General features: G+C 38.7%; 1 protein-coding gene across 3 annotated transcripts in view; it reads left to right on the forward strand.

The window, feature by feature from the left end:
• The window catches only part of impact (impact RWD domain protein), a 67059-nt gene that overhangs the window by 37001 nt on the left and 5067 nt on the right, over window positions 1-24991 (forward strand). For 2 of the 3 annotated variants that reach the window (XM_067415234.1, XM_067415233.1), the window contains 3 exons: window positions 12767-12840; window positions 17885-17975; window positions 23676-23810. In XM_067415234.1, the coding sequence (XP_067271335.1) occupies window positions 12767-12840; window positions 17885-17975; window positions 23676-23810 (300 nt within the window). The remainder of the gene's footprint in view (window positions 1-12766; window positions 12841-17884; window positions 17976-23675; window positions 23811-24991) is intronic. The other variant, XM_067415235.1, reaches the window with a different exon arrangement.

Raw genomic sequence — 24991 nt, forward strand, 5'->3', positions numbered from 1 at the left:
ATCCATCCATCAATCCATCCATTCATCCATCCATCAATCCATCCATTCAACCATCAATCCATCCATCCATTCAACCATTCATCCATCCATCAATCCATTCAATCATCCATCCATCCATCCATTCAACCATCAATCCATCCATCCATCCATTCAACCATTCATCCATCCATCAATCCATCCCTTCATCAATCCATCAATCCATCCATTCAACCATCCATCCATCAATCCACTCAACCATCCATCTATCCATCCATTCAACCATCAATCCATCCATACATCCATCCATTCAACCATCAATCCATCCATCCATCCATTCAACCATCCACCAATCCATCCATTCAACCATCCATCAATCCATCCATCCATCCATCCGTTTGCACTGACACAGGGGAGTGAGTGGGGAGGGATAACACAGTGAATTCCAGAAGTTTAACCCCTTAAAATCCGCGGACCCTGTACAGGAGTCGTCGTCATGAATATACTTTCAGTCTGATGGATGGATGGATGGCTCACACACACCTGGCCCTGACGTGCATTATCACAGGCTGCATGTAAACCCCCTGTGAACATTATTGTCTTTTACGTCCACACTCGTGTGAGATCTTGACACAGTGAGTTTTCCAGAAATGGACTGCAGGTGTTGGCATTGTGTCAGCCCGGGGGACATTACAGGGCTCTTGATATTGAGTAGAAGAGCAGCTGTAGTGAATGACACTCTGCCCTTAAGCAAGACGTTGACATTTCCTCCACTTGTTCTTACACAAACCAATTTCCTTTACATGACTGACAGCTTGAAGACAAACGCTGACTATAACTAACGCGGCCTTTCATTCAGTCTGCCGGCTTCATCTAAAAACGAGCCGATATGCATTCATGAAGCGCTGTCTGGGTGATTGTAAGATGCTGTGGCCTTTTATTCATGGTCATATCACCAATGATGCATTAGGGCTGTAAACGATTAATCGCATCCAAAATAAAAGTGTGTTTCCGTTTACATAAAAATGTGTGTGTATTATGTATAATTATTATGTATGATTATGTATGATTGTGAATTCAAATATACATAATGATTATACACAGTACATACACATATATTATATAAACACAAAGTTTAATTTTAAATCGGATTAATGGTTTACAGCCCTATGATGCATTGATAAGTCTATCTGATGTTTACCTAAAGGGGACCTCCTATTATGCCTGTTTTTACAAGCGATAAGTCTCAGTTGTCCGCAGAATGTGTCTGTGAATTTTTGGCTCAAATTACCTTACGGATCATTTATTATGCCATGTTGTAAATTCCAATCTTTAACCCATTTACTCCTAAAACGCCTGCTAAAAACGCCTATAAAAACCTATGTTATTCTAGGATAAATATCTTATCTCCTGAGGGTTTTCTGAAAAAATACTTAGAATTGTCAACGTCTACCAAAACCTTAATATCTCAGCCTCTGTAGCACTTAGAAACATGAAATAAAATACATTTTAAAGGTAAGAATCACAGGTTTTATTAAAACATGCTCCCTTAGCATTAACATAACACATTTTTTCTTAAAATTCCCAAAATCATATGGGGAAGAAAAAATATATAATTCAAATATCTAAAATATAATACATAAAATGTTAAACATGCCAACACACTGAATAAGGCATCTTGTTATGAGAGAGAGGTGGGGAAAGTCCTGAGGTGGAACTGGGAACAGTCTCAGTCTCTGAGCTCCATGGCTCAGATCTCTCCTCTTTGACTTTTGAACAGCATTATCCTCTCTCACACACACACACACACACACACACACACATAAAATCATTTGTGTCGAACGACGTGGTAAATGAAGCACTAGCGGTGCAGAGGAAGGTTACACTCCCTGCACCCCATCAGAGTTGACCCAGGACGCACGTCGGTGCCGCAGTGCTTCAGAGAACACTCAACATTTGCAACATTTCCTCCCTCTCAAACTCCTCACTATCTTCCAACTTAATGTCACTCCCCTCGCTGTCAAAATCCTCCTCTGTCGTTGCTATTTTCAAGCTCGCGTCTTCGAAAAATCCAAACCAATTGCATGTGTATGTCTGATTGATTGACATGATTTTCAGCGAACCACGATACATTTGGGTGGTCACGTGGTCTTTAGAAAATCAACAAGACCCACCTCATGTGTATTTGAACCAATGATAGTGCGTTCTATGCTGCACGCGCCATGAAATTAATGACGAATCCAAAATGCTGCGCCACGCAGCAGCCGGCAGGAGGTTCAGAGTTGCGCAACGCAGTAACCGTCGGTAGATGTAATGTTTCGGCGCGCAGCATCCGACGCAAATGGGTTAAGTGCTCGTATCTTTAAATGCAAATGAGCTGGTGCTCCGCCCCCTTCTCCAGGAGCTCCCTTTACAGCTAATGCTTTGGATACTCATTTGGATGCTCATGTGACGTTCAGTTCCTCCTCATCATGAAAGTTTAGGATCTGATGCTTTTTAAAGAAATATCAGTCTACGGGTGCGTTCACACTTGTAGTTCGGTTCGTTTGGTCCGGACCAAAAAACAAAAACAAAACATATAGTCCTGGTCCGCTTAGCGTTCACACTGGCATTTATAACAGCGAACCTAAAGTTACCGAACCAAAGGCTCAGGGAGACGCTCATGACCTGATTGGTCGGCTTATATGACGTAGGAGCTGCTTACCGAACATTCAGAACAACGCTGTGTGCGGATTAAACGCCATCATTTTATGCGTGTTCATATGGCGTTATTATTACCCGCTGAGAACTCATGAAGAGCTCATAAAATGATCAAAACATTCAAAACAGCTCCAGGATTTCCTCCGTTGTGCAGAAAAGAGACGGCGGTTCTGTCGTCTGTACCGACTGATGGTCAACAGGTCCTCTGATGAGAAGAACCAGGTCTGCTTTTTGTGTGTTTTTTCATATTTTATTTTTTTTAATTTTGGTTAATGTTCAAAAATCCGTAACTCTTTCCAACGCTGGCGGGGAACGAGTTAAGCTGGAGATGAAATGTATATAACGGTTCCTTAAAGGATATTTCTGCTGAATGGAGTGGCATGAGGCATAATTATGTCTCGCTATCAAGTAAATCTGTCACGCTGTGTTTTGTTCGCATTGTAAGAGTGGCGAGCGCGCTTCTCTTCTTTAATTCTGCGTTTTTATGCGCAGGTGTGTTTAAAGCGTTTGCAGATCCAAACCCCGAGAGGATTTTTCAGTATAATACTGCTAAATGCAAATGAGGAGCTTTATAAAAACTCGTCTGAAATCCCCCAGACAAGTGAGGAATTAAATTACAGGTCTTTTTTTGGGTGAAATTAGATGGCGGATGATGTTTCAGACAGACTGAGTGCTTGATTAACGTCATCTGCTGTAGATGTGTTTACTCTTTAGAATCCGTTCGGAAAAAGACTATTAGTATTCCCTTTATCTTTCCTTTTTTTTATTTCCTCATTGTCTTTTTCTGATTACCTGCTGAAAACGGTGAGCAGATCACAGAAACGAGTCCTACTCCTCTTCTTACTCAGTCATTTTGTCTCGTTTCTAGTCTAAATATCTAACAATTCTTAAATCAAGATGCATTTACTAGATCAGTAAAACGACATGAGATATTGTTTCTTGTTTTGGTGAAAATCAAATCTAAATGAAGAGAGTTTTTGCTTAAAACAGGCAAAATGATCTGCCAATGGGGTGAGGAAAATAATCTTATTTCTGTTTGAAATCTTGTTTCTTGTTTCCGTCCCAAACAGAAATAAGATTATTTTTCTCCCCCCATTGGCAGATCATTTTGCCTGTTTTAAGCAAAAACTCTCTTCATTTTGATATATTTTCCCCCAGAAAACGAGAAACAATATCTAGGGCCCTATTTTAACGATCTGAAACACAAGTGTCAAAGCGCGAAGCGCAAGTAACTTTGTGGGCGGGTCTCGGCGCTGTTGCTATTTTCCCGGCGGGATGGCTCTTGCACCGGCGCAAATCTAAAATGGGTTGGTCTGAAGTAGCTTCATTATTCATAGGTGTGGTTTGGGCGTAACGTGAATAAACCAATCAGAGCGGCATCCAACATTCCCTTTAAAAGCAGGTGCGCAAGTTCCATTATGGGTCGCTATTATTATGGCGTATTTACCAGACGCACGCCAGGAGCGGTTCACAGCCGAGGAGACGGATGTATATTGGAAAATTTCATGCAATACATTAGGCAATATATTCACATATATGGGAATTAATATTTATATTTTTCAATATATTGCAATATATTGAAAGCGGCAATCATTTGTATATTTTGCAATATATTACATGAATATATAATATATTTTATAATATCATCAATATATTATTCCATGTATTTACAATATATTAAAATATATTTCAAGTAATATATTGGTAAATATATTTTCCTTTCGTAAGAAGACAGAGAAGTTGTGTTGTATGGGGATGGGAGAAACCCACCCTAAATAGCGTCGGTTAAACAGGCGTCGGTTAAACAGTTTTTCAGTCGATTTTTTTCTCCTGGTTCTTGACGGACAAACCAGTTTGTCAGATGTCCTTATATACAGATATGTCTTGCCACTATTGGGCAAACAGGTCTGATCCTTAATTACTACAATTAGCCTGAATAATTTGTAAGCTAGATTTATGCCTATTTTTTCACATCTTCGTGGCACACAATGATTTCCGTCATCTCATGTGTTAATATTTTTTTAGTGTAACAATTAATGATTTGCAGAAATAACTGTTGCATCTGTGTAGATTACATGAGCAAAGTGCATGCGTGTTGTGCACGCTATACATTATGGTCAAGCTTGCGCCTTTAAAATAGCATAATGAACAACGCGCAACGCCCCGCTGACTTTAGACGAGGTTTTTTCTGGTCAGTGGCGCAGCTGTTTAATGGAACAGCAGAATAGCACCAGGGATTGTTTGCGCCGGAACACGCCTCCTTTTTTGCGCTGAACCACCCAGGGAGCGCTAGTTCATTCACTAGTTTAGCGACGTGCTTCTGTGGAGGGAAAAGCGCGCTTTGCGTGGGTGCAAAATAGGAATGACACATGCGTCGGTGTACAAAGTCAATTGCGCTGAGTGCAAGATAGTTTTACTGATCTAGTAAATGCATCTTGATTTAAGAATATTTCGAAATTTGGACTGGAAACGAGACAAAAGTACTAAATAAGAAGAGCATTTTTTGCGGTGTGGTGACAATCAACAGTATTACGGTGCATTGCACCTACAGCGCTATTCAGACGCCATGAAGCGGACCGAACAACCTTGCCGAAATTAGCTAGACAAGGTTGATATAAAATCAATGGGTATGTTTAGTTGAGGCGAACAGCTGAGAGAGTCTGTCTGAGTGCATCAGATGCACTTGTTCCACACAAACAAGGCCACAAAAAAACTGGGGAGAGCATTCGCAGACACATCTCTTATTCACTTTGTAGTTCTATTGGGATTTGAGAGGGGCCATTTTGATGCTTTTTGATCTTTGATATTGTGTTATCAGCAGGAAACTTCAAAGTTTTGGACTGTGCTCTAATTTTCATAAAAGGTTATTGTTGACAGAAGTTTGCAAATGAGTTTTGTCTGTGAAAACGAAGGCTCTGCCGGGAACACGTACCTGTTTGTTCAACGCTATACGCCTCAAAACATTTAATTAGATTTCCGTTTCCACAACGGGCGAACAAAAAAACCTCCAAGCAACCTCGGAGGAGCTTTCAATGGGGTTTTACTTCTTAAAAGGATGTCGCTTTGTGTTTCCTGCTATTTGGTTTAGATCAGCGCTGATAAAAAGCCAACATTTGCACACGGCATTCAAAGGATATCTCATCATTAGCCTCGGCCTGATACAGGTGCTCACGGAGAGATATTAGCCTGAGAGAAAACAGATGACTCTGCTGATAGAGGCTTCAAGAGTTTCTCCTTTGTGTGGCGTCTTACATATTCATTAGCACTGGGCTTGGCGTTTTCTTGATTTGTGAATGAAACCGCTGTTGTTGCTGTGGCTTCGATACGGAAAAGCACACGGATCATTTTTGTCTCTCTTTCTTGGTAAATAATGGAGGGACTCTACACTAAAAAAAATGACTTGTTGAATTTACTTAAAAAATATGTGGTAAGTGGTTGTACATCTATATTGAGCTATTTTACAAACAATTTAGTTATATGAACAAAAAATTCAAGTAAAACACAATTTATTTGAGTAAATACAAACCATTTGAATTTGTCACTGTTACATAATATTTATATGTGCCGTTTACTTAGTTATGTTATATTTATAAAAGTTTATTATGTAAGGTGAACACTGTTATCAATTTAATTTGCTTTTAAAAAGTGTAAATAACATCAAGAATATTTTAAAAAAATAAAACGCAAAATTAACTCATTGGACAAACTAAAAATATTGAATTAAGAGCAGGAATTCATCCAGTGAATTTGTATATAAGTGCCTAAACACGCGCGCACACACACACACACACACACACACACTTCTGTATAATGCTTACCACAAAATGACAGACACTCCTCTAAATGTCCAACATAACTGAACATTAAACACGAACATAAACTAATAACATCTTCCCCTTTACTGAAAAACACATGAAATATCACTTTAATCCACACGTTCTCTCCTAGCGCAGTCCCTTGCAAAGCATGCTGGGAACTACAGATCCACTGCCGTTAGTTATATCAACACAAATATTTCATGTAGTTTTAACACAAATGAATGAAGTAAACTTCAGTCTTAAATATATTAGGCTGATTGAACACATTTCGACACAACTTAAAGCTACACTGTAACTTTTTTAGTTTATTCTTAGCTAAAAACACTTAGTTCTTTCAATAATATATGTGCTCATTAATGTATATTTACTTCTTTTGAGTAATAAAGTATTCTGGTAAGTTTATAATATGCCATTGAAAACACATACGGGTGAGGGGTTCGAATGCCGGTCTCCATGTTGCTCCTCCATCTTGAAAGTACAGTAGCCAAAGAGGGACATACCCGTAAATTCAAGCTTCGCCTTTCGCGTTTGAACACTCGATGGCACCGTGTCGAATGTGAAGAGGAGGATTGCCGTGTTAATCTTGAAAAGACTAAAGCGGCCACCGTAGGAGTTAAAACGCAATCAGAATTGAGAGGAACAGAAACTAATATTCACAGGATGGTCATTTACCTTTACACCGCTAGATGGGGGAAATATCACACAGTGGAGCTTTAATTTAATTACGTAAAGTAAACACAATTTAAATGCGTCTTATCTGGGCCTGAATTATTTTTTTTAGAGTAAGCACAAATAGGCTGAAACTCATTTTGATGGACAGAGAGAACCGCTGGAGTCCTTCCCAAGGGTCTTACAGCAATATTTGAAGTCCTTGGTGCTGTGTACAAACACATTTACACTCAATGTCTAGTCGCTCTCGCCCGGCTGGTTCTTTTAGAAAAGTCAGATATTGCCTGTAAATCCATTTAAGAAGTCCACAGTGAATGTCACGCTTGTGCTTTTTCGTCAGGGATGTGTTGCTTCGTTCGTAAGCCCACAGATCTGTCCATTTCTGGGAGTTGTACACACACCTGGCATACAATGACTTTAATTCTCTTGTTCGACTCATCCCTTGGTATGGTGTTAGATTTAAGGAGTGCTTTGTAGAGGATTTGTTGTATTCAGACGTGACAATATATGTTTTTCTCTGTTCACACTAAGTGTCAACCTCCCCGGTTCTGCTGAAGCCGATACTGAAGTGCCTTAAACTGCAGTTCCTCGACTAGCCACTAGAGCGGCTCCAGAAGGAGCAGAATCTCATTGAGCTCATGTTAAAATGCCCAACTTTACAGCAGAATAAAACATGTTTACAGCCTGAGACAAATTGTGGTTTTGGTCTGTACGGCTAATTTTGCCCTTCATGACGGCTGTGAGGGGGTGAATTTATTTAGAACTCATCCGTTTACTTTATATAAAGCCTCAAAGCTCCATTGTGTGATACTTTCCCCCATCTAGCGGTGTAAAGGTATATGACCATCCAGTGAATAATAGTTTCTGTTCCTCTCAATTTCGATTTCGTTCAACTCCTACGGTGGCCGATTTAGTCATGGCTTCCAGTTTGACCTCTTCGGTGAGTGTTGCTTCAAGTGATGAGGTTACTTTTGAAAACTATTATAATTTGCAGTTATTTAATTTGCCAAATGATCTATGATCAAATTAATCTAAGTAAAATGAATTAATATTACCTGTCGAGAAGAAAGCAGGCAACGTCGGCGTTCTTTTTAAAATCGTTGCTCCTCATGAGCTCTTTCCATCTTGGAAAGGCCACTCCAATATTGACTTTTGTCTGGTTGATTTGCCCGTTGCGTTGCCGTCTTAATTCTCTTTTCCGCTTCCTTGGCGACTCTGGCAAATATCCTCGAGAATAAGAGTGATCCTCCGTCATCATATAGCAGCCTCAAGCAATCCTCCTCTTCACATTCGACACGGTGCCATCGAGTGTTAAAACGCGAAAGGCGAAGCTTGAATTTACGGGTATGTCCCTCTTTGGCTACTGTACTTTCAAGATGGAGGAGCAACATGGCGACCGGCAGTCGAACCCCTCACCCGTATGTGTTTTCAATGGCATATTATAAACTTACGAGAATACTTTATTACGCAAAAGAAGTAAATATACATTAATGAGCACATTTTGAAATAAAGTGATTTTAGCTAAGAATAAACAAAAAAAGTTGCACAGTGTAGCTTTAAAGTTCAGCATAATTAAGGGCGTGGCCACTTTGAGTGACAGGTGGATTGCCGTTTGTCTGCTGTCTGTTAGTCATCACGTCACCTCAGCTCCGCCCACGTCCCGCCTATTTGCCCATTTTCTGTTATCCGGCGTGACGCGCTGCCAAGATGGCGACGGTCAGGTCGCCCCGACTTTACGCTTCAAAAGTATAATCTCAACAGGGAGAATTCAGAATGATTGGGACACTTTTTCTAAGTCATCTCAATGGCAAAAAGTGTCCCAATCACCATGAAATCAACCTATGCATCACGCTAATTGAGTAAAGAGCGTTTTTTTAACAATTTACCACATTGTCCTCCTCACTCACTTTCTTCCAAGCAAGATCCTTTTTATTCCTGTTTCAATAACCTATGAAGATGTATCGTACAGCTCCGGTATCCACGTATGATTTTGTCCTCATTGTTGTCACTACTAGAGCAAGCTCCTGATTGGTTACCGCGGCGTGAATTTCCGCCAAAGTACAGATTTTTTCAATTTACGCGATTCACGCAAATTACGTGTCAAACGCTCAATTCGCATCATTAGCGCCGCAGAATGTCTATTCACGTCTTTGCATTGACAACACGTAAATCACTCGCGCTTATCGCTTCATTCGCTTCTTTTTGTGAACGCGCCATTAAAATGTGAGTTTATTGAAATAAAATTAATTTAATTAATACAACGAAGGAGAAAGAAACTCAAAATATGATGTTATCTAAACCACTTCAAGTTGATCATGGCAAATAATGGCAAGTTAAGCATGACATTTCTGAAGTAGGAAGACTACAGTGGTCTTTGTCAAATATTTTTTACACTGCGTAAAACCAAAAAATGTAATACGTACTGTAATATCATATGCGATGCTTCTGCACACAACGTCCTATTCATGGCCTTTTATGGAAAATGTGCTTTTTGATCTTTTTCATTTTCTGCAGTCAATCTCTCCTCATCCATGCTTGATTTTAAATATACATGAGCAGCTTGACTGTGGACCAATCAGGTTTGACTGGAGGCGGGGCCATTCGACACAATGCTACAATAAAAAGAAATCAAGTTTTAGTGCAAAGTATATAAGTACGCCTACTAATCTGACGCACGTAGGACACAGTAAGGTCATTTTGAGTTATTTTTGCCCAAAACAAGACAATAATTTTACTTGTCTAGTAAATGTTTAATAATGTAAGAATTTTTAGATATTTTGACTAAAAACGAGACAAAAATACTGAGTAAGAAAAGCATTGTTTGCAGTGGATTGTTTCTTAACAACAAAAAAAGTATTTTGGGCTAATTTAAAGGCCCTTTAAAGGGATAGTTCACTTTAAAATGAAAATTCTGTCATCCTTTACTCATCCTCATGTTGTTTCAAACCTCTTTGAGTTTCTTTCTTCAGCTGAACACAATGGAAGATATTTTGAAGAATGTCAGTAACCAATCAGTTAACTGGAGCCATTGACTTCCATAGTATTTTTTTGTTTTCCTACTATGCAAGTCAATGGCTCCAGTTAACTGATTGGTTACTGATATTCTTCAAAATATCTCCCCTTGTGTTCAACTGAAGAAAGAAACTCATACAGGTTTGAAACAACTTGAGGATGAGTAAAGGATGACAGAATTTTCATTTTAAAGTGAACTATCCCTTTAGCACCAAAATTGGATTGAATATCCCTCACATTGACGTTAGTCATTGGAAAAACAAAGTACCTTGCATTACTCAAAGGGTTAGTTCACCCAAAAATGAAATGTATGTCAATAACTCCTCCCCCTAATGTCGTTCCACACCCGTAAGACCTCATCCAAAATACATTTGGGTCCAAAAATAACAAAAACTACGACTTTATTCAGCATTGGCTTCTCTTCCGGGTTTGTGTTCAATCCTCAAATAAAGATTTAAACGGTTATGAATCAGCGAATCGATTCATGATTCGGATCGCGAGTCAAACTGCTGAACTCACGTGACATTGGTGATCCGAATCATGAATCGATTCGCTGATTCATAACCGTTTGAATCTTTATTTGAGGATTGAACACAAACGCGGAAGAGAAGACAATGCTGAATAAAGTCGTAGTTTTTGTTATTTTTGGACCCAAATGTATTTTGGATGCTTCAAGAGACTCTAATTAACCCACTGATGTCTCATATGGACTACTGTGATGATGTTTTTATTCCCTTTCTGGACATGAACAGTATAGTGTGCATACACTTGCATACGCTCTCGGACTAAATCTAAAATATCTTACACTGTGTGTGAAGATGAACGGAGGTCTTACGGGTGTGGAGCGACATTAGGGGGAGGAGTTAATGACAGACATTTCATTTTTGGGTGAACTATCCCTTTAAGTACTTCACTAGTTACTTGAAAAGTAATCTGATTACATTGGCGTGAATAAATGTCTTGGTTATCCTGCTTATTGAAATACTATTGTATTTAATTCAGCCCTAGGGTGTGATTTTGTTTTATGCTGTTATATTTAATTGAATATTTCGTAGTCGTGCCATATGCTCAGATTCAGCCAGACGGCAGACCTGTCGCGGCAGGAATGGGTTGGCGATGCAGTAATAAGTTGCGCTTCAAGTCCGCTCGTGTCTATTGAAATAGTGTTTTATTACTGTCAATATGTTATGCACACACCCATCTAACACATACATTCCTGTCATAAATTCACCTCCTGTTTATGACACAACCCTGCAGTTCTTTAAAGATGAGCCTGTGTGTGTGTGTGTGTGTGTGTGTGTGTGTGTGTGTGTGTGTGTGTGTGTGTGTGTGTGTGTGTGTGTGTGTGTGTGTGTGTGTGTGTGTGTGTGTGTGTCGGCGGTCGGTGTTGCATCACTGTGAAATGTTCTGTTGCTTGCAGCCTCTTTCCAGACGTCAACATGTGAATATTTTAATATTCTGACTCCAGTTATGTTGGAACAATGTCTGGTTTGGTATGCTGTATGTTTGTGGACATGTTTTTATATTTATGATAACACTTTACAATATGTTGTATTAGTTAACATGAACTAACCGTGATCAACAGCATTAGTTCATCTTTTCATAACTTCATTATATTTCACTTAAATCCTAATGTAATCATGACAAACTATATATTGCTGGAAAGGTCTAACACTCCTGAATAGATATGTGTCCATTGTTTTATGATAAAAATTACATGATAACAGTAAAATAATCATTTATGACGAGAGTGCCCCTCAAAAAAAAAATCTACATCATAACAGCAGTTGTAACCTTTAACTACTTTGTAATGAAAATCTTTTCTTATCTTGACAAAACACATAATTTCTTGACAAAACACGTATCATTTGAAAGGTCTGAGTCTCAAGGTTCCATATTTGGTGACTGTTTTTTGATGGAAGTGATATTTGGACAGAAATTTACAGGAAAATACATCAAATAAACAATCAATAGAAATTGCATGACACCCAGTGGCTATTTTTGGTATAGCGCCTAAACAAAATTTCATGGGGACTACAATTTTTGTGATATCAACTTCAAATTTGGAACACAATTAAGTTAGACATATGGCTTTGATTTCATAGTAAAATATTTTTTGTAAAATATTTATTTTATATAAAATAAATAATATTTTGTACTTTATTTTTCATTTTCAATACATTTTAACTTCCATAACTTTTCTATAATTCAATATTCTGAAATGCTTTCACTTCAGCAATACTCTGCTGATTGTCATCTTTAAATCAAGACCAAACTTAAGTCTATATTCCAAAGCATTCATGAATTACAGCCCTTTAAGTTTGGATAGTGCATTTTCATGACTATTCTCAAAAAGGGGGGGCGACAGTTAAGGGGTTAATGTTAGTTAATATAAATCCAGCTGTTGATGGTTTGTTCATGCTAGTTTACAGTGCATTAACTAATGTTAACAAGATTTTAATAAAGTATTAGTAAATGTTGAAATTAACAAAGATGAATAAATGCAGTAAATCATTAGTTCATGTTATCTAATGCAGTTAACTAATGTACCTTAGTGTAAAGTGTTACCATATTTATTAATCTTCCTACAGGTCCAAAGGATTCTGAATAAATTATACGAAAACAAGAAGATTGCAAGTGCCACTCACAATATCTATGCATACAGGTATTTCTGTTTTTAATTCATTACAAAAATAACGTTTATTTTTAACTGACCATTTGTACACAGTTTGTTTCATAATGTACATAATTCCTCACATATTTCTTTTTTGATTGCTACCTTTTTAGGTCTTGAATTTACAAAAAAGCTCTAAAAATGTAATATTTGCACACTAATAGAAGTGTTAAAGCATATATTTTTGTATGTTGTAAAGTGTGTGAGGTTTACACCAATGCGATAAGAAAAATAAGCGCATTTCAAGAAATATTAGTGGATTATTTTAACATTTTCCAATGCGTTTGGGCTAATCCGGTAAATGTATCTTGTTTCAAAGCTACACTGTAACTTTTTTAGTTTAGTCTTAGCTAAAAACACTTAGTTCTTTCAATAATATATGTGCTCATTAATGTATATTTACTTCTTTCGAGTAATAAAGTATTCTGGTAAGTTTATAATATGCCATTGAAAACACATACGGGTGAGGGGTTCGAATGCCGGTCTCCATGTTGCTCCTCCATCTTGAAAGTACAGTAGCCAAAGAGGGACATACCCGTAAATTCAAGCTTCGCCTTTCGCGTTTTAACACTCGATGGCACCGTGTCGAATGTGAAGAGGGGGATTGCCGTGTTAATCTTGGACTAAATCAGCCACCGTAGGAGTTAAAACGAAATCAGAATTGAGAGGAACAGAAACTAATATTCACTGGATGGTCATTTACCTTTACACCGCTAGATGGGGAAATATCACAGTGGAGCTTTAAGGATGTTTTTGCCTCTTCAGCTCTACTGCAGGTGTTTTTTCTTAGTTTGTTATTAGACGGCAGCCACTATTTCAATTATTTATGCATTAACGAGATAAGAAGCGTTCTGTTTGTGCGCGGTGTGTGTGTTTCTACGCGAGCGTAGCCCCGGGCGGTTCTTCAGGACATGATTAGTGACATACAGTAAGGGAGGAGTGTGTGTCGTTTGGACGAGATTAAACCGCAGGTGATATTGACATTCAGCATGTTCCCGAAGCCCCCAGGCGGCGTATGGCCAGCCAATGGTTTTCAGTTCACAGCCCTGTTTGATAAGGGGAAGCCTGCGGACGCTTAAAACCTCAAAGTAAAGCTGATGTTTTAATTATAAGTTACATGAATGTTTTTGATTAAATATTGACTGCTGTATGTCATTAACTTTAGAAAGACTGGAGTGCTCTTTATTAATGGCTTGAGATCTCATAAAATCAGATATTCTTTAGCTAAATTTGACTCACAAAAATGGTCAAATAAATGCTTTCGGTGGGGTCAGAGGTCACCCTGACTGGTCATACGCAACAAACTGGGCTGCTCTGTGTATTCTGACAGCTTTCTATCAGAACCAGCATTAACTTCTGGAGCAGTTTGAGCTCCAGTAGCTCGTCTGTTTGATCGGACCCCACGGGCCAGCCTTCGCTCCCCACGTGCATCAATGAGCCTTGGCCGCCCATGACCCTGTGGCCGGTTCTCCACTGGTCCTTCCTTGGAGCACTTTTGATAGATACTGACCACTGCAGACCGGGAACAGCCCACAAGAGCTGCAGTTTTGGAGATGCTCTGACCCAGTCGTCTAGCCGTCACAATCTGGCCAAACTCGCTCAAATCCTTACGCTTGCCAGATTATCTCAGAAGTACTAGAATAAAAAAATCATAGTTTGGATATAAACACTGATGTCAACAAAAGCATTCAAAATAGTGCTTCAAATAAAGATTGTATCAATTATATTGTTGCGCCAGAAGGTGGAGACAAGTGACTGTTACAAAATGTATTTGTCATTGAATCATTCACTCAAGAGATTTGTTCAAAAACGCTGATTCATCCAGTAATGAAACAAGTGAAGTCTTTATGAGTGAGTCATTGAATCATTCACTCAAGAGATTCGTTCAAAAACACTGATTCATCCAGTAATGAAACAAGTGAAGTCTTTATGAGTGAGTCATTGAATCATTCACTCAAGAGATTCATTCAAAAACACTGATTCATCCAGTAATGAAACAAGTGAAGTCTTTATGAGTGAGTCATTGAATCATTCACTCAAGAGATTCATTCAAAAACACTGATTCATCCAGTAATGAAACAAGTGAAGTCTTTATGAGTGAGTCATTGAATCATTCACTCAAGAGATTCGTTCAAAAACACTGATTCATCCAGTAATGAAACAAGTGAAGTCTTTATGAGTGAGTCATTGAATCATTCACTCAAGAGATTCGTTCAAAAACACTGATTCATCCAGTAATGAAACAAGTGAAGTCTTTATGAGTGAGTCATTGAATCATTCACTCAAGAGATTCGTTCAAAAACACTGATTCATCCAGTAATGAAACAAGTGAAGTCTTTATGAGTGAGTCATTGAATCATTCACTCAAGAGATTCGTTCAAAAACACTGATTCATCCATTAATGAAACAAGTGAAGTCTTTATGAGTGAGTCATTGAATCATTCACTCAAGAGATTCGTTCAAAAACACTGATTCATCCAGTAATGAAACAAGTGAAGTCTTTATGAGTGAGTCATTGAATCATTCACTCAAGAGATTCGTTCAAAAACACTGATTCATCCAGTAATGAAACAAGTGAAGTCTTTATGAGTGAGTCATTGAATCATTCACTCAAGAGATTCGTTCAAAAACACTGATTCATCCATTAATGAAACAAGTGAAGTCTTTATGAGTGAGTCATTGAATCATTCACTCAAGAGATTCGTTCAAAAACACTGATTCATCCAGTAATGAAACAAGTGAAGTCTTTATGAGTGAGTCATTGAATCATTCACTCAAGAGATTCGTTCAAAAACACTGATTCATCCAGTAATGAAACAAGTGAAGTCTTTGAGTGAGTCATTGAATCATTCACTCAAGAGATTCGTTCAAAAACACTGATTCATCCAGTAATGAAACAAGTGAAGTCTTTATGAGTGAGTCATTGAATCATTCACTCAAAATTTCTTGAATTTATTTTCTTTAGTATTCTGTTTAAAATCATGGGAGAATTGTGATCTCTAGTGTAACAAATGTTTTTTGTGATTCTCAATTTATCCAGAATCGTGCACACCAAAACTAAAATGATAACAACAGAGAAAAAACTATCACATCACATTTTTTTCCAACTGATATATGATAATAATATTGACAGCCAATCAGAATCCATCCTGCTTTAAATAGTTCGAGCATTTAAAGCGACAGGCGATAAAACTGCTGTGTGTGCTTAACAGAACGACATCGTGGACACTAATATAATTATTGTTATAGTTTTGTTTTTGGTGTGAATGAGCCTTTTAATATATCAATGAAGCGAAACAAGAATTTTGAACCAGATTTTATCCAATGTTTAGATTTTATTTAAACAACATTTCAGAAACTTTTTTTTATAATTTTTTTATTTCTCAAATGTAATCCATCAGCTGGGAAAGTATTATGATTAGGGATGCCACAGTTCTCAATATAATATTGAACCGTTCGGCATTCACGGTTCAATACACACTTTTTCAATAACACTTTTTTGCGTTCGGTTTTGCATTTAATTAATTAATTTTATTTCTCTCTGTTTTAAATATTTCTCTCAGTTTATTTCATAGTGCCTTTGGGTCTACGCTATAGTTATTCACAATCACTAAAGTTCATTATTTTCATGCGTTTCTTGCCGGTTAAACATGTCATTAACGTTTAACATACGCTGAGCGCGCACTAAAGCCTGTCAAACACACGAGATTACTGGACTAAGTGTCTTACTGCGCTAATACTGTCAAAACACACACAAGGTTAACATATACAAACACACTCGGTTATGACTAAAGTGAGAGTAAAATCTGCTTGTGTCTGTATATGAGCAGGTCGAGAACACTTGTCCTTAAAGGGACAGTTCACCTCTAAAATGATGTTAATAAAACAACAAAAGACAGAGAAAATCACTCACTGTTCTTGAATAAATAAAATTAATGCAGTAACTTTTAATCAATCTCTTCTATTTGAAGCATGCACGCGTTTTCCGCGCGGCTCGGACCGCGCGTGTGACGCAGGCAGTATGCAAGCGCTAACCAGTTAGCATGGGAGCCGGAATAAAAACGGACACGCCACGCATCCGAGACGCTCACGGCACGCTTGCAGTGTGTCCCCGCCGAACTGAAAACCGTGGTTAAAGGGATAGTTCAGCCAATAATGGAAATGTGATGTTTATCTGCTGACCCCCAGTGTATCCAACATGTAGGTGTGTTTGTTTCTTCAGGAGAACACAAATGAAGATTTTTAACTCAACCGTTGCTGTGTGTCGGTCATATAATGGGGTGAACGGGTAACAACTCTATGAGAGCAAAAAAAAAACATGCTTAGACGACACACGAACCCTGCTGCTCCTGACGACACACTGATGTCTGAAGACACGAACCGATCACTTTCTGTGAGAAACACAACAGGATTTGTGTTATTTTTACCCTCATATCAGACGAATCTCATCTAATGTTCCCATCCGCCATTACTTCCATCTGATAAGGTCAAACCGGAAGCGGACATAGATAGATATTATGTAGATGCCTCATTCAACAGATCCGCACAGGCACTAATAAGGACTATATATATATGATCATGCCAGTTTGACCTTACCAGACGGAATGATGACACTCACACGTAAAAGAGCAGCCATCTATGATGAGCCATATGTGGTGAAAGGTCTCTTTAGGCAGCGATGTGTCTCTTGGCGAACTGACTGTCAACACTCTGCTCATCTTCTGCTGGCATCTGCTGGGTGTCTTCCACTCCGAACAACTATTTCCCAAATGATGGACCTTGTGGTCTCATGTCAAGCCAAAAAAAACACAGCGGGGCGTCCTAATTTCCCACACTCCTCCCTGTGCCTGATATTATGCCTCATCCAAATCCTCTTCCAATTTCTCTCTGAAATACACCCACAACTACAAAACCCCAGACGCCTCGCAAACACGGCAACATGCGGAAAGTGGCCACTGATGGTTTCTCAGAGCAGAGAGCTATGATTCCTGCCAAGTTTTACATTTATTTAGCAATCCCTTCATGTTTTCATTAGGATCTACTTGGAGGATAAAAACTCTTTCCTGCAGGACTGTGAGGACGATGGAGAAACTGCTGCGGGCGGCCGATTGCTGCATCTTTTGCAGGTAAACGTGTGTTTGTGTCGGGGCTTTCACCATATATTTGGATCTGTTAGGTTTATGTGTTCCTTTCTTTAACGGTTTCACCCAAAAATTGTTTTCTTACTTAGTATTTGTGTCTTGTTTCTAGTCCAAACATCTAAATATTCTTAAAACAAGAAGTATTTACTAGACAAGTAAAAGTAATTGTATTGTTTTGGGGAAAAATAACTCAAAATGAAGAGAGTTTTTGCTTAAAATAAGATAAATAATCTGCCAATGGGGTGAGAAAAATAATCTTAATTCAAACAGAAAACAAGATTATTTTTCTCACCCCATTGGCAGATTATTTATCTTATTTTAAGACAAAACTCTCTTCATTTTGAGTTATTTTTCCCCAAAACAATACAATTACTTTTACTTGTCTAGTAAATGTTTCTTAATGTAAGTATAGTTTATGTATAGTTTAATGTAAGTAAGTTTAGACTAGAAACAAGACAAAAATACTAAATAAGAAAAGAGTTTTTTCCAGTGTGTGTCTTTCAAAAGGAGAATTTTTAAACAACGTTCAAGCGGCCTTTTGATACTACCAAAGAAGGTGAAATGTCCAGTTTTATAATATATAAAATGCTCACCAATGCTGCATTTATTGGATGAAAAATACAGTAATATTGTGAAATATTTTTTACAATTTAAAAGAGTGGTTTTCTATATTATTTGATTAGAAAATGTAATTTATGGTTGTGATTAAAAGCTGAATTTTCCGCTTTGCATCACAGGAATGACTCCTCATATGAGAATGATTTCTGAAGGATCATGTTCACTGAAGACCAGAGTAATCATCCTGAAAACTCAGATTTGATCACATGATGGAATAAGTCTCAAAATGTAATATTTCACAATTGTTCCTGTAGTTTTTCTCAAATAAATGCAGCCTTGGTGAGCTGGAGAGTCTTCTCGTAAAAGTAAAGTCAACTTTTGACCAGTCGTGAGTGTCACCGATGTATTTATCTGATAAAACACGTGCCTGCAGAACTCATGGCTCTAAACTAAAGCACCTGAACTCGAAGCATTCTGCAGGCTGTGCACGTATGAAACGTCAAAGGATCATTTTAGCAGGCTTGTTGATATGCTGCTGGTATTATCCATCCACTCCTCCTGTCTTGATCCCAATTCCATTCTTGCTATGTCAGATATGTGCACGCGGATGTGTCATTTAATCCATAATCTTTCCTCTTATCTCCCCTTCTCTGATTAAAGCCCCACGTCTACAACACCCTGCGGTGTGAAATACGACATGACACTGTAATCTCCACCCACTTTAAAAAGAAAAACCATACCTTTCCGTCAATAAAAAAAGCTTGCGGTCTGCCGTGACGTTGGTTAAACTGATCAGGAAACGGAGCGCCTGTGGTGGTGTGTTTCAGATGATCTTCAGTGAAGTGTGATTTCGTTTTGATGGGCGCATCATGTATTATGAAGCGTCGGTGTGGGGATGAGTTTCGACGTTATTTTGCCCATCCAAGTGAAACGCTTGATGTTTTAGGCGTTAAATGCAAGGCTTGACATTAACACCCACCAAATGCGGGTTGATTTCAGCAGTGGCGTGTAACGCAGTCGTTTTTTTCATTGTAGTCTTTTAAAGGGGTGATGAATTGAGAAATCAACTTTCCCTTGAGCCTTTGATATAAAGGTCATGGTAATATAAAAACATCCTGTATGTTTCAGAGCTGAAAACTTCCTTGATAGTCAAAGAAAAGCTTTTATAGACACCAGGCCCAGAAAACGAGGCTCTCAAATCAATGACGTATTATAAGAGGAAACGCCGCCTCTACAGATAAAGGTGTACGCCTGCGTATGTAGCCACGCCCACATGTTATATAGCCACGCCCACCCGCTTATGTAGCCCCAACCACTTGCTTATGTAGCCGCGCCCACCAACTCGTGGAGCTAAATGAGCAATAAACACTCCGAAGATAGCAAGAGAATCTGTAAACAAAACTCAGGTGGACACTGGATTTGCAGACATATTGAGATTAAAACACAAAGCTGTGCTTCTATATCGGATCCGACAGGAATGGTGCAACACACTTATGTGAGTAAAACTTGTTTTTATATGCGATAGTATTGCATTGTTACAGATCGTATTGATTATGTGTGTGTGTCTAACAGAACATACCTTAGTGCGCTGTCACAGGCTGGAGAATCCTTTATTTGTTGGTTCATTGCGAGATCAGACTCCCAGAGCTCCCAAAGCCCAACACCCCGGGGCTGTGTGTTTTCCAGACGGGCTACCAAAACGTAAGCCCGTCAGCAGGCCGGTCAATCTTTAAATAGTGAAATAACATTCATTTCTTGATGTGTGTTGTGTTTGAAGAGCGCGCACATGTGTGTGTGTGTGGTTCATGGTTATATCCACCGATCGGGCGGGCCAAATAATACAAAAATAAATAAATCAATTGCGGGTGGATGAAAGATAAATCACTGTTCGTTTCATAAAGATGTTTTGAGACTGAGCCCTGTGATCGAGAGAATCATTCCAGTTGCTACTATTAAAACAATCCCTCCCTCATGTGAACTGACAGGAGCTGAAGCTCATTAAATATGCAAATCTTATCCAGTCCTAGCCGTGGGCACTTACGTCTAAGTCTCCAGTGACACGCTGTCATGAAACAAGTACGCCTTTTGGGCATTCCTGGTAGCGTCTAATCGACCAATCGTGATGAGTTTCGCAAGGCACACTGGGTATGATGTCATTTCCCCTTCCATATGCGTGATTTTTTTCCCCCAAACCAGCTCAGCGGAAATCCCGCCCTGCAACCGATTCTACACATTTCATTGGCCATGTCAATCACAATAACGATTGCCTAAACCCAACCCTGATCCCTAAACCACTGTAACCTCAGCCAATGAAATCGGTTACAGGGCGGGATTTCCACTGAATTGGTTTGGGAAAAAATTATATTTGAGAGAGATTTGTGTCCTCAACTCGTAGAAGATATTGAACATGTACTGATTTACCTCCCTGAAATGATCGTGTTGTCATCAGTGAATTAAACCTAGTCGAGCTGCTCGAAAGCTGGCTCAGGCGTCTCGATGCTCGCTGACGTCTGCCTATGCTTAAAGTTAGGACCGAGATAGACAAGTCCTACACGTTAATGTAAGCTTAAGATGCTAGATCTTATTCTAAAGCTTCTGTTTGAGAAAAACTAACTAGCGAATGTTGAACATATTAATCCAGATGTTGACGAAGAAGAAGAAGTCTTCCAGTCGGCGAAAACGGTAACGCCTACCAGCACGATAGCGCCCATTTGTGGCCGCAGTTGGATGATATTGAATAAACTGGCCTTGTCAAATTTTGAAAGGATTTGACGGGAAGAAATGCTATAAAAATATAGAACAAGGCCAGTTTGAGAGCTTTGTTGACCTCTTTCTTGGTGCATGAATGAAAATGAACAGCCATTCACATGCGCTCATTTAGCCTTTTGGAGTTCATCCCACTATTTCCTGTTTTCCGAATGTGACGGCATGTTTGAAAGAGAAGCGTCTATTAATAGAGGTGGCATGTGCAGATGGCTGTGATTTTTCCCTCCCCTCCGGCGGGCATCCAGCTACATCCCCGCTGCACTGTGGGAAAAAATAAAACAAGCGAGGACTGTAAAAGCACTCGAGAGCTGTCATTCTCCACAAAGGCCATATTTTGTCTATTCTCTGCGCCTTTGAAGCGACTCTTTTGCCAAACAGGGACTGACAGGCTTCGTGCCGTCTTGGGGGGAAATGTGACATGAAGGAAACGTGTGAATCTGTGTATCAGTCATTGAATTTTATTTGTTTGCTTTTCAAATAAATTCATAAAAAGCATTGACGGTTTTGACCTAGATGCACCGGTGTAATAGTGTTAAAGGAGTGGCTGCATGCGATTTGACTTGTTTAACTTTAGTCAGTGTGTAATGTCGCTGCTTGATCATAAACAGTCTCTGCAAAGTTACAGCGCTGAAAGTTCAACGCAAACGGAGATATTGTCTTTTAAAGTTACGGCAGTTTATTGACTCCAAAAATGGCCGGTTTGGACTACAACGAGCTTCTTCCTGGGTTGGTGACATCATAAACCCTCGCTAGTCTCTGCAGATGTGACTTCTGCCCCTAATGGGAAGGGGCGTGGCCTTTCAATTCAGCCAATAAAAACTCAGGAAACTACATTTGGCCATCTGACCAATCTAAGACCATTGTGTTTTTCGGAGGGAAGCAAACGAGCCGTTCAAAGGACAGTGGAGACAGTGGTGTGGAATAAAGGGAGAATAGAAGAAAAATACAGCGTTTAAAAAAAAAGGAAGTATTAAGACATGTTATACTGCGCCCCATAAACACAACCAAGCCTAGAAAAAAAACACGGAACCGCCCCTTTAAGGTTTTCCACTGCAGTCAACAGCAGGATTTAATTTGATCCATCAACGTCAAACTTTACTACACGCAAAAAGTTTTGTCGAAGAATACACTGCAATAAACGCTCTTCTTACTCAGTCATTTTGTCTTGTTTCTAGTCTAAATATCTAACAATTCTTAAATCAAGATGCATTTACTAGATCAGTAAAACGACATGAGATATTTTTTCTTGTTTTGTTGAAAATCAAATCTAAATGAAGAGAGTTTTTGCTTAAAACAGGCAAAATGATCCGCCAATGGGGTGAGAAAAATAATCTTATTTCTGATTGAAATCTTGTTTCCGTCCCAATCAGAAATAAGATTATTTTTCTCACCCCATTGGCAGATCATTTTGCCTGTTTTAAGCAAAAACTCACTTCATTTAGATTGTTTCCCCAGAAAACAAGAAAAAATATCTTATGTTATTTTACTTATCTAGTAAATGCATCTTGATTTAAAGGGATAGTTCAGCCAATAATGGAAATGTGATGTTTATCTGCTGACCCCCAGTGTATCCGACATGTAGGTGTGTTTGTTTCTTCAGGAGAACACACATGAAGATTTTTAACTCAACCGTAGCTGTGTGTCGGTCATATAATGGTGTGAATGGGGAACAACTCTATGAGAGTAAAAAAAACATGCTTAGACGACACACACACACCCTGCTGCTCCTGACGACACACTGATGTCTGAAGACACGAACCGATCGGTTTCTGTGAGAAACACAACAGGATTTGTGTTATTTTTTTTACCTCATATCAGGCGAATCTCATCTAGTGTTCCCATCCACTATTACTTCCGTCTGATAAGGTCAAACTGGCGCGATCATAGAGATATATTATGTAGATGCCTCATTCAACTGATCCTCACAGACACTAAAGAGGAATATATATATATATATGTATTATATCTCTATGATCACGTCAGTTTAACCTTACCAGACGGAAGTAATAGCCGATGGGAACACTAGATGAGATTCGCCTGGATATGAGGTAAAAAAATAACACAAATACTGTTGTGTTTCTCACAGAAACTGATTTAGTGAAGAAACAAACACACCTACATGTTGGATGCACTGGGGGTCAGCAGATAAACATCTAATTTTCATTTTTGGGTGAACTATCCCTTAAAGAATATTTAGATATTTGGACTGGAAACAAGAAAAAAATCTGAAGTAAGGAGAGCATTTTTTGCAGTGTAAGGGTAAACATTTTAGATCCAAAATGTTGTGTATGAGCAACATCGTAATCCTGTGGCAAATATTTGTTTCAGACGTGTTAAAAGCGGTTCAATTCTGCCTTACAGATCCTGGATGTGCGTAATGTGCTGGTGGTGGTCTCTCGATGGTACGGTGGGATTCTGCTGGGCCCAGACCGCTTCAAACACATCAACAACTGCGCCAGAAATATCCTCATTCAAGAGGGGTACACGGACACTTCAGTAAGAGTGCAGACATTCAAGAAATACAAAGTTCTGTCATGAAACGCTAGGATACACTGCAAAAAATGCTCTTATTTAGTATTTTTTCTTGTTTTCAGTCCAAATATCTCGATTCTGATTGAAATCTTGTTTCTTGTTTCCGATTATTTTTCTCACCCCATTGGCAGATCATTTCGCCTGTTTTAAGCAAAAACTCATTTTTATATTTTTCCCCAGAAAACAAGCAAAAATATCTCATGTCGTTTTACTGATCTAGTAAATGCATCTTGATTTAAGAATTGTTAGATATTTAGACTAGAAACAAGACAAAATTGTTAAGTAATGGGTCCTGCACACTGTGCGATTTTTACGAATCTTTTGCGAATGTTGCTTGTTAGACTGCACCAACATGATTGCCGCTGTAAGTCAAGGCGCGCTAAATCCCCTTAGACGCTAGTATCCGGATGAGCGGTGTGTGTTATTCATTTTTGGTGTTTGTTATCTGGGATTATTACACGGCTCTGTGAAATACTTGCTTCTCATTGGTCAATTGCGCATTCCAGCGGTATGTTATTTCCAGATAACACCCGCTCATCCGGGTACTGCAAGTTATCTTGACCGGTACTACTTCTGTGCTTAACGCAATCGTCGATTGTTTGACACCATCTTGTGGTGGCTGTAAAAACTTAACCGCCATACAGACTTCAAGGGTTTACTCTATAAAGTTTTAAATATGGATATATTTATTACACCAACGCATCAAATCGAATCAGAAGGCGGACATTAACCCATCCGAGCTGTGTTGAGCGCGTTATTTGGGATTAACGTTAGCCTGGACTTTTTAAATATTACTCTGATTGTATTCGTCTGAAAAAAAGATTGTCATATACACCTATGATGACTTGAGGGTGAGTAAATTATGGCTTATTTTAATTTTTGGGTGAATTTCAGTAATAATTTCAACATGTATGGTAAAAACAAATCTTCAGCAATAGATAACGGATTAAAGCAGTCTGGAACTGTTTTTCTTTGCGGAAGCTTTGCATAAGAGCTAATAAAATATTTAAACTCAAGACAATACATATACATATTTTGTGTTTAATTTATTTGAGACTAGTAGCCGTGTAATAAGCGAGATAATGTACACCCAGCCGGTTGTTATCGAATAATAAACCCCTTTAGAGTAATCTTTTTTTATGTCA

This window comes from Pseudorasbora parva, chromosome 14 (genome assembly GCF_024679245.1).
Source record: "Pseudorasbora parva isolate DD20220531a chromosome 14, ASM2467924v1, whole genome shotgun sequence".
Classification (NCBI taxonomy): Eukaryota; Metazoa; Chordata; class Actinopteri; order Cypriniformes; family Gobionidae; genus Pseudorasbora; species Pseudorasbora parva.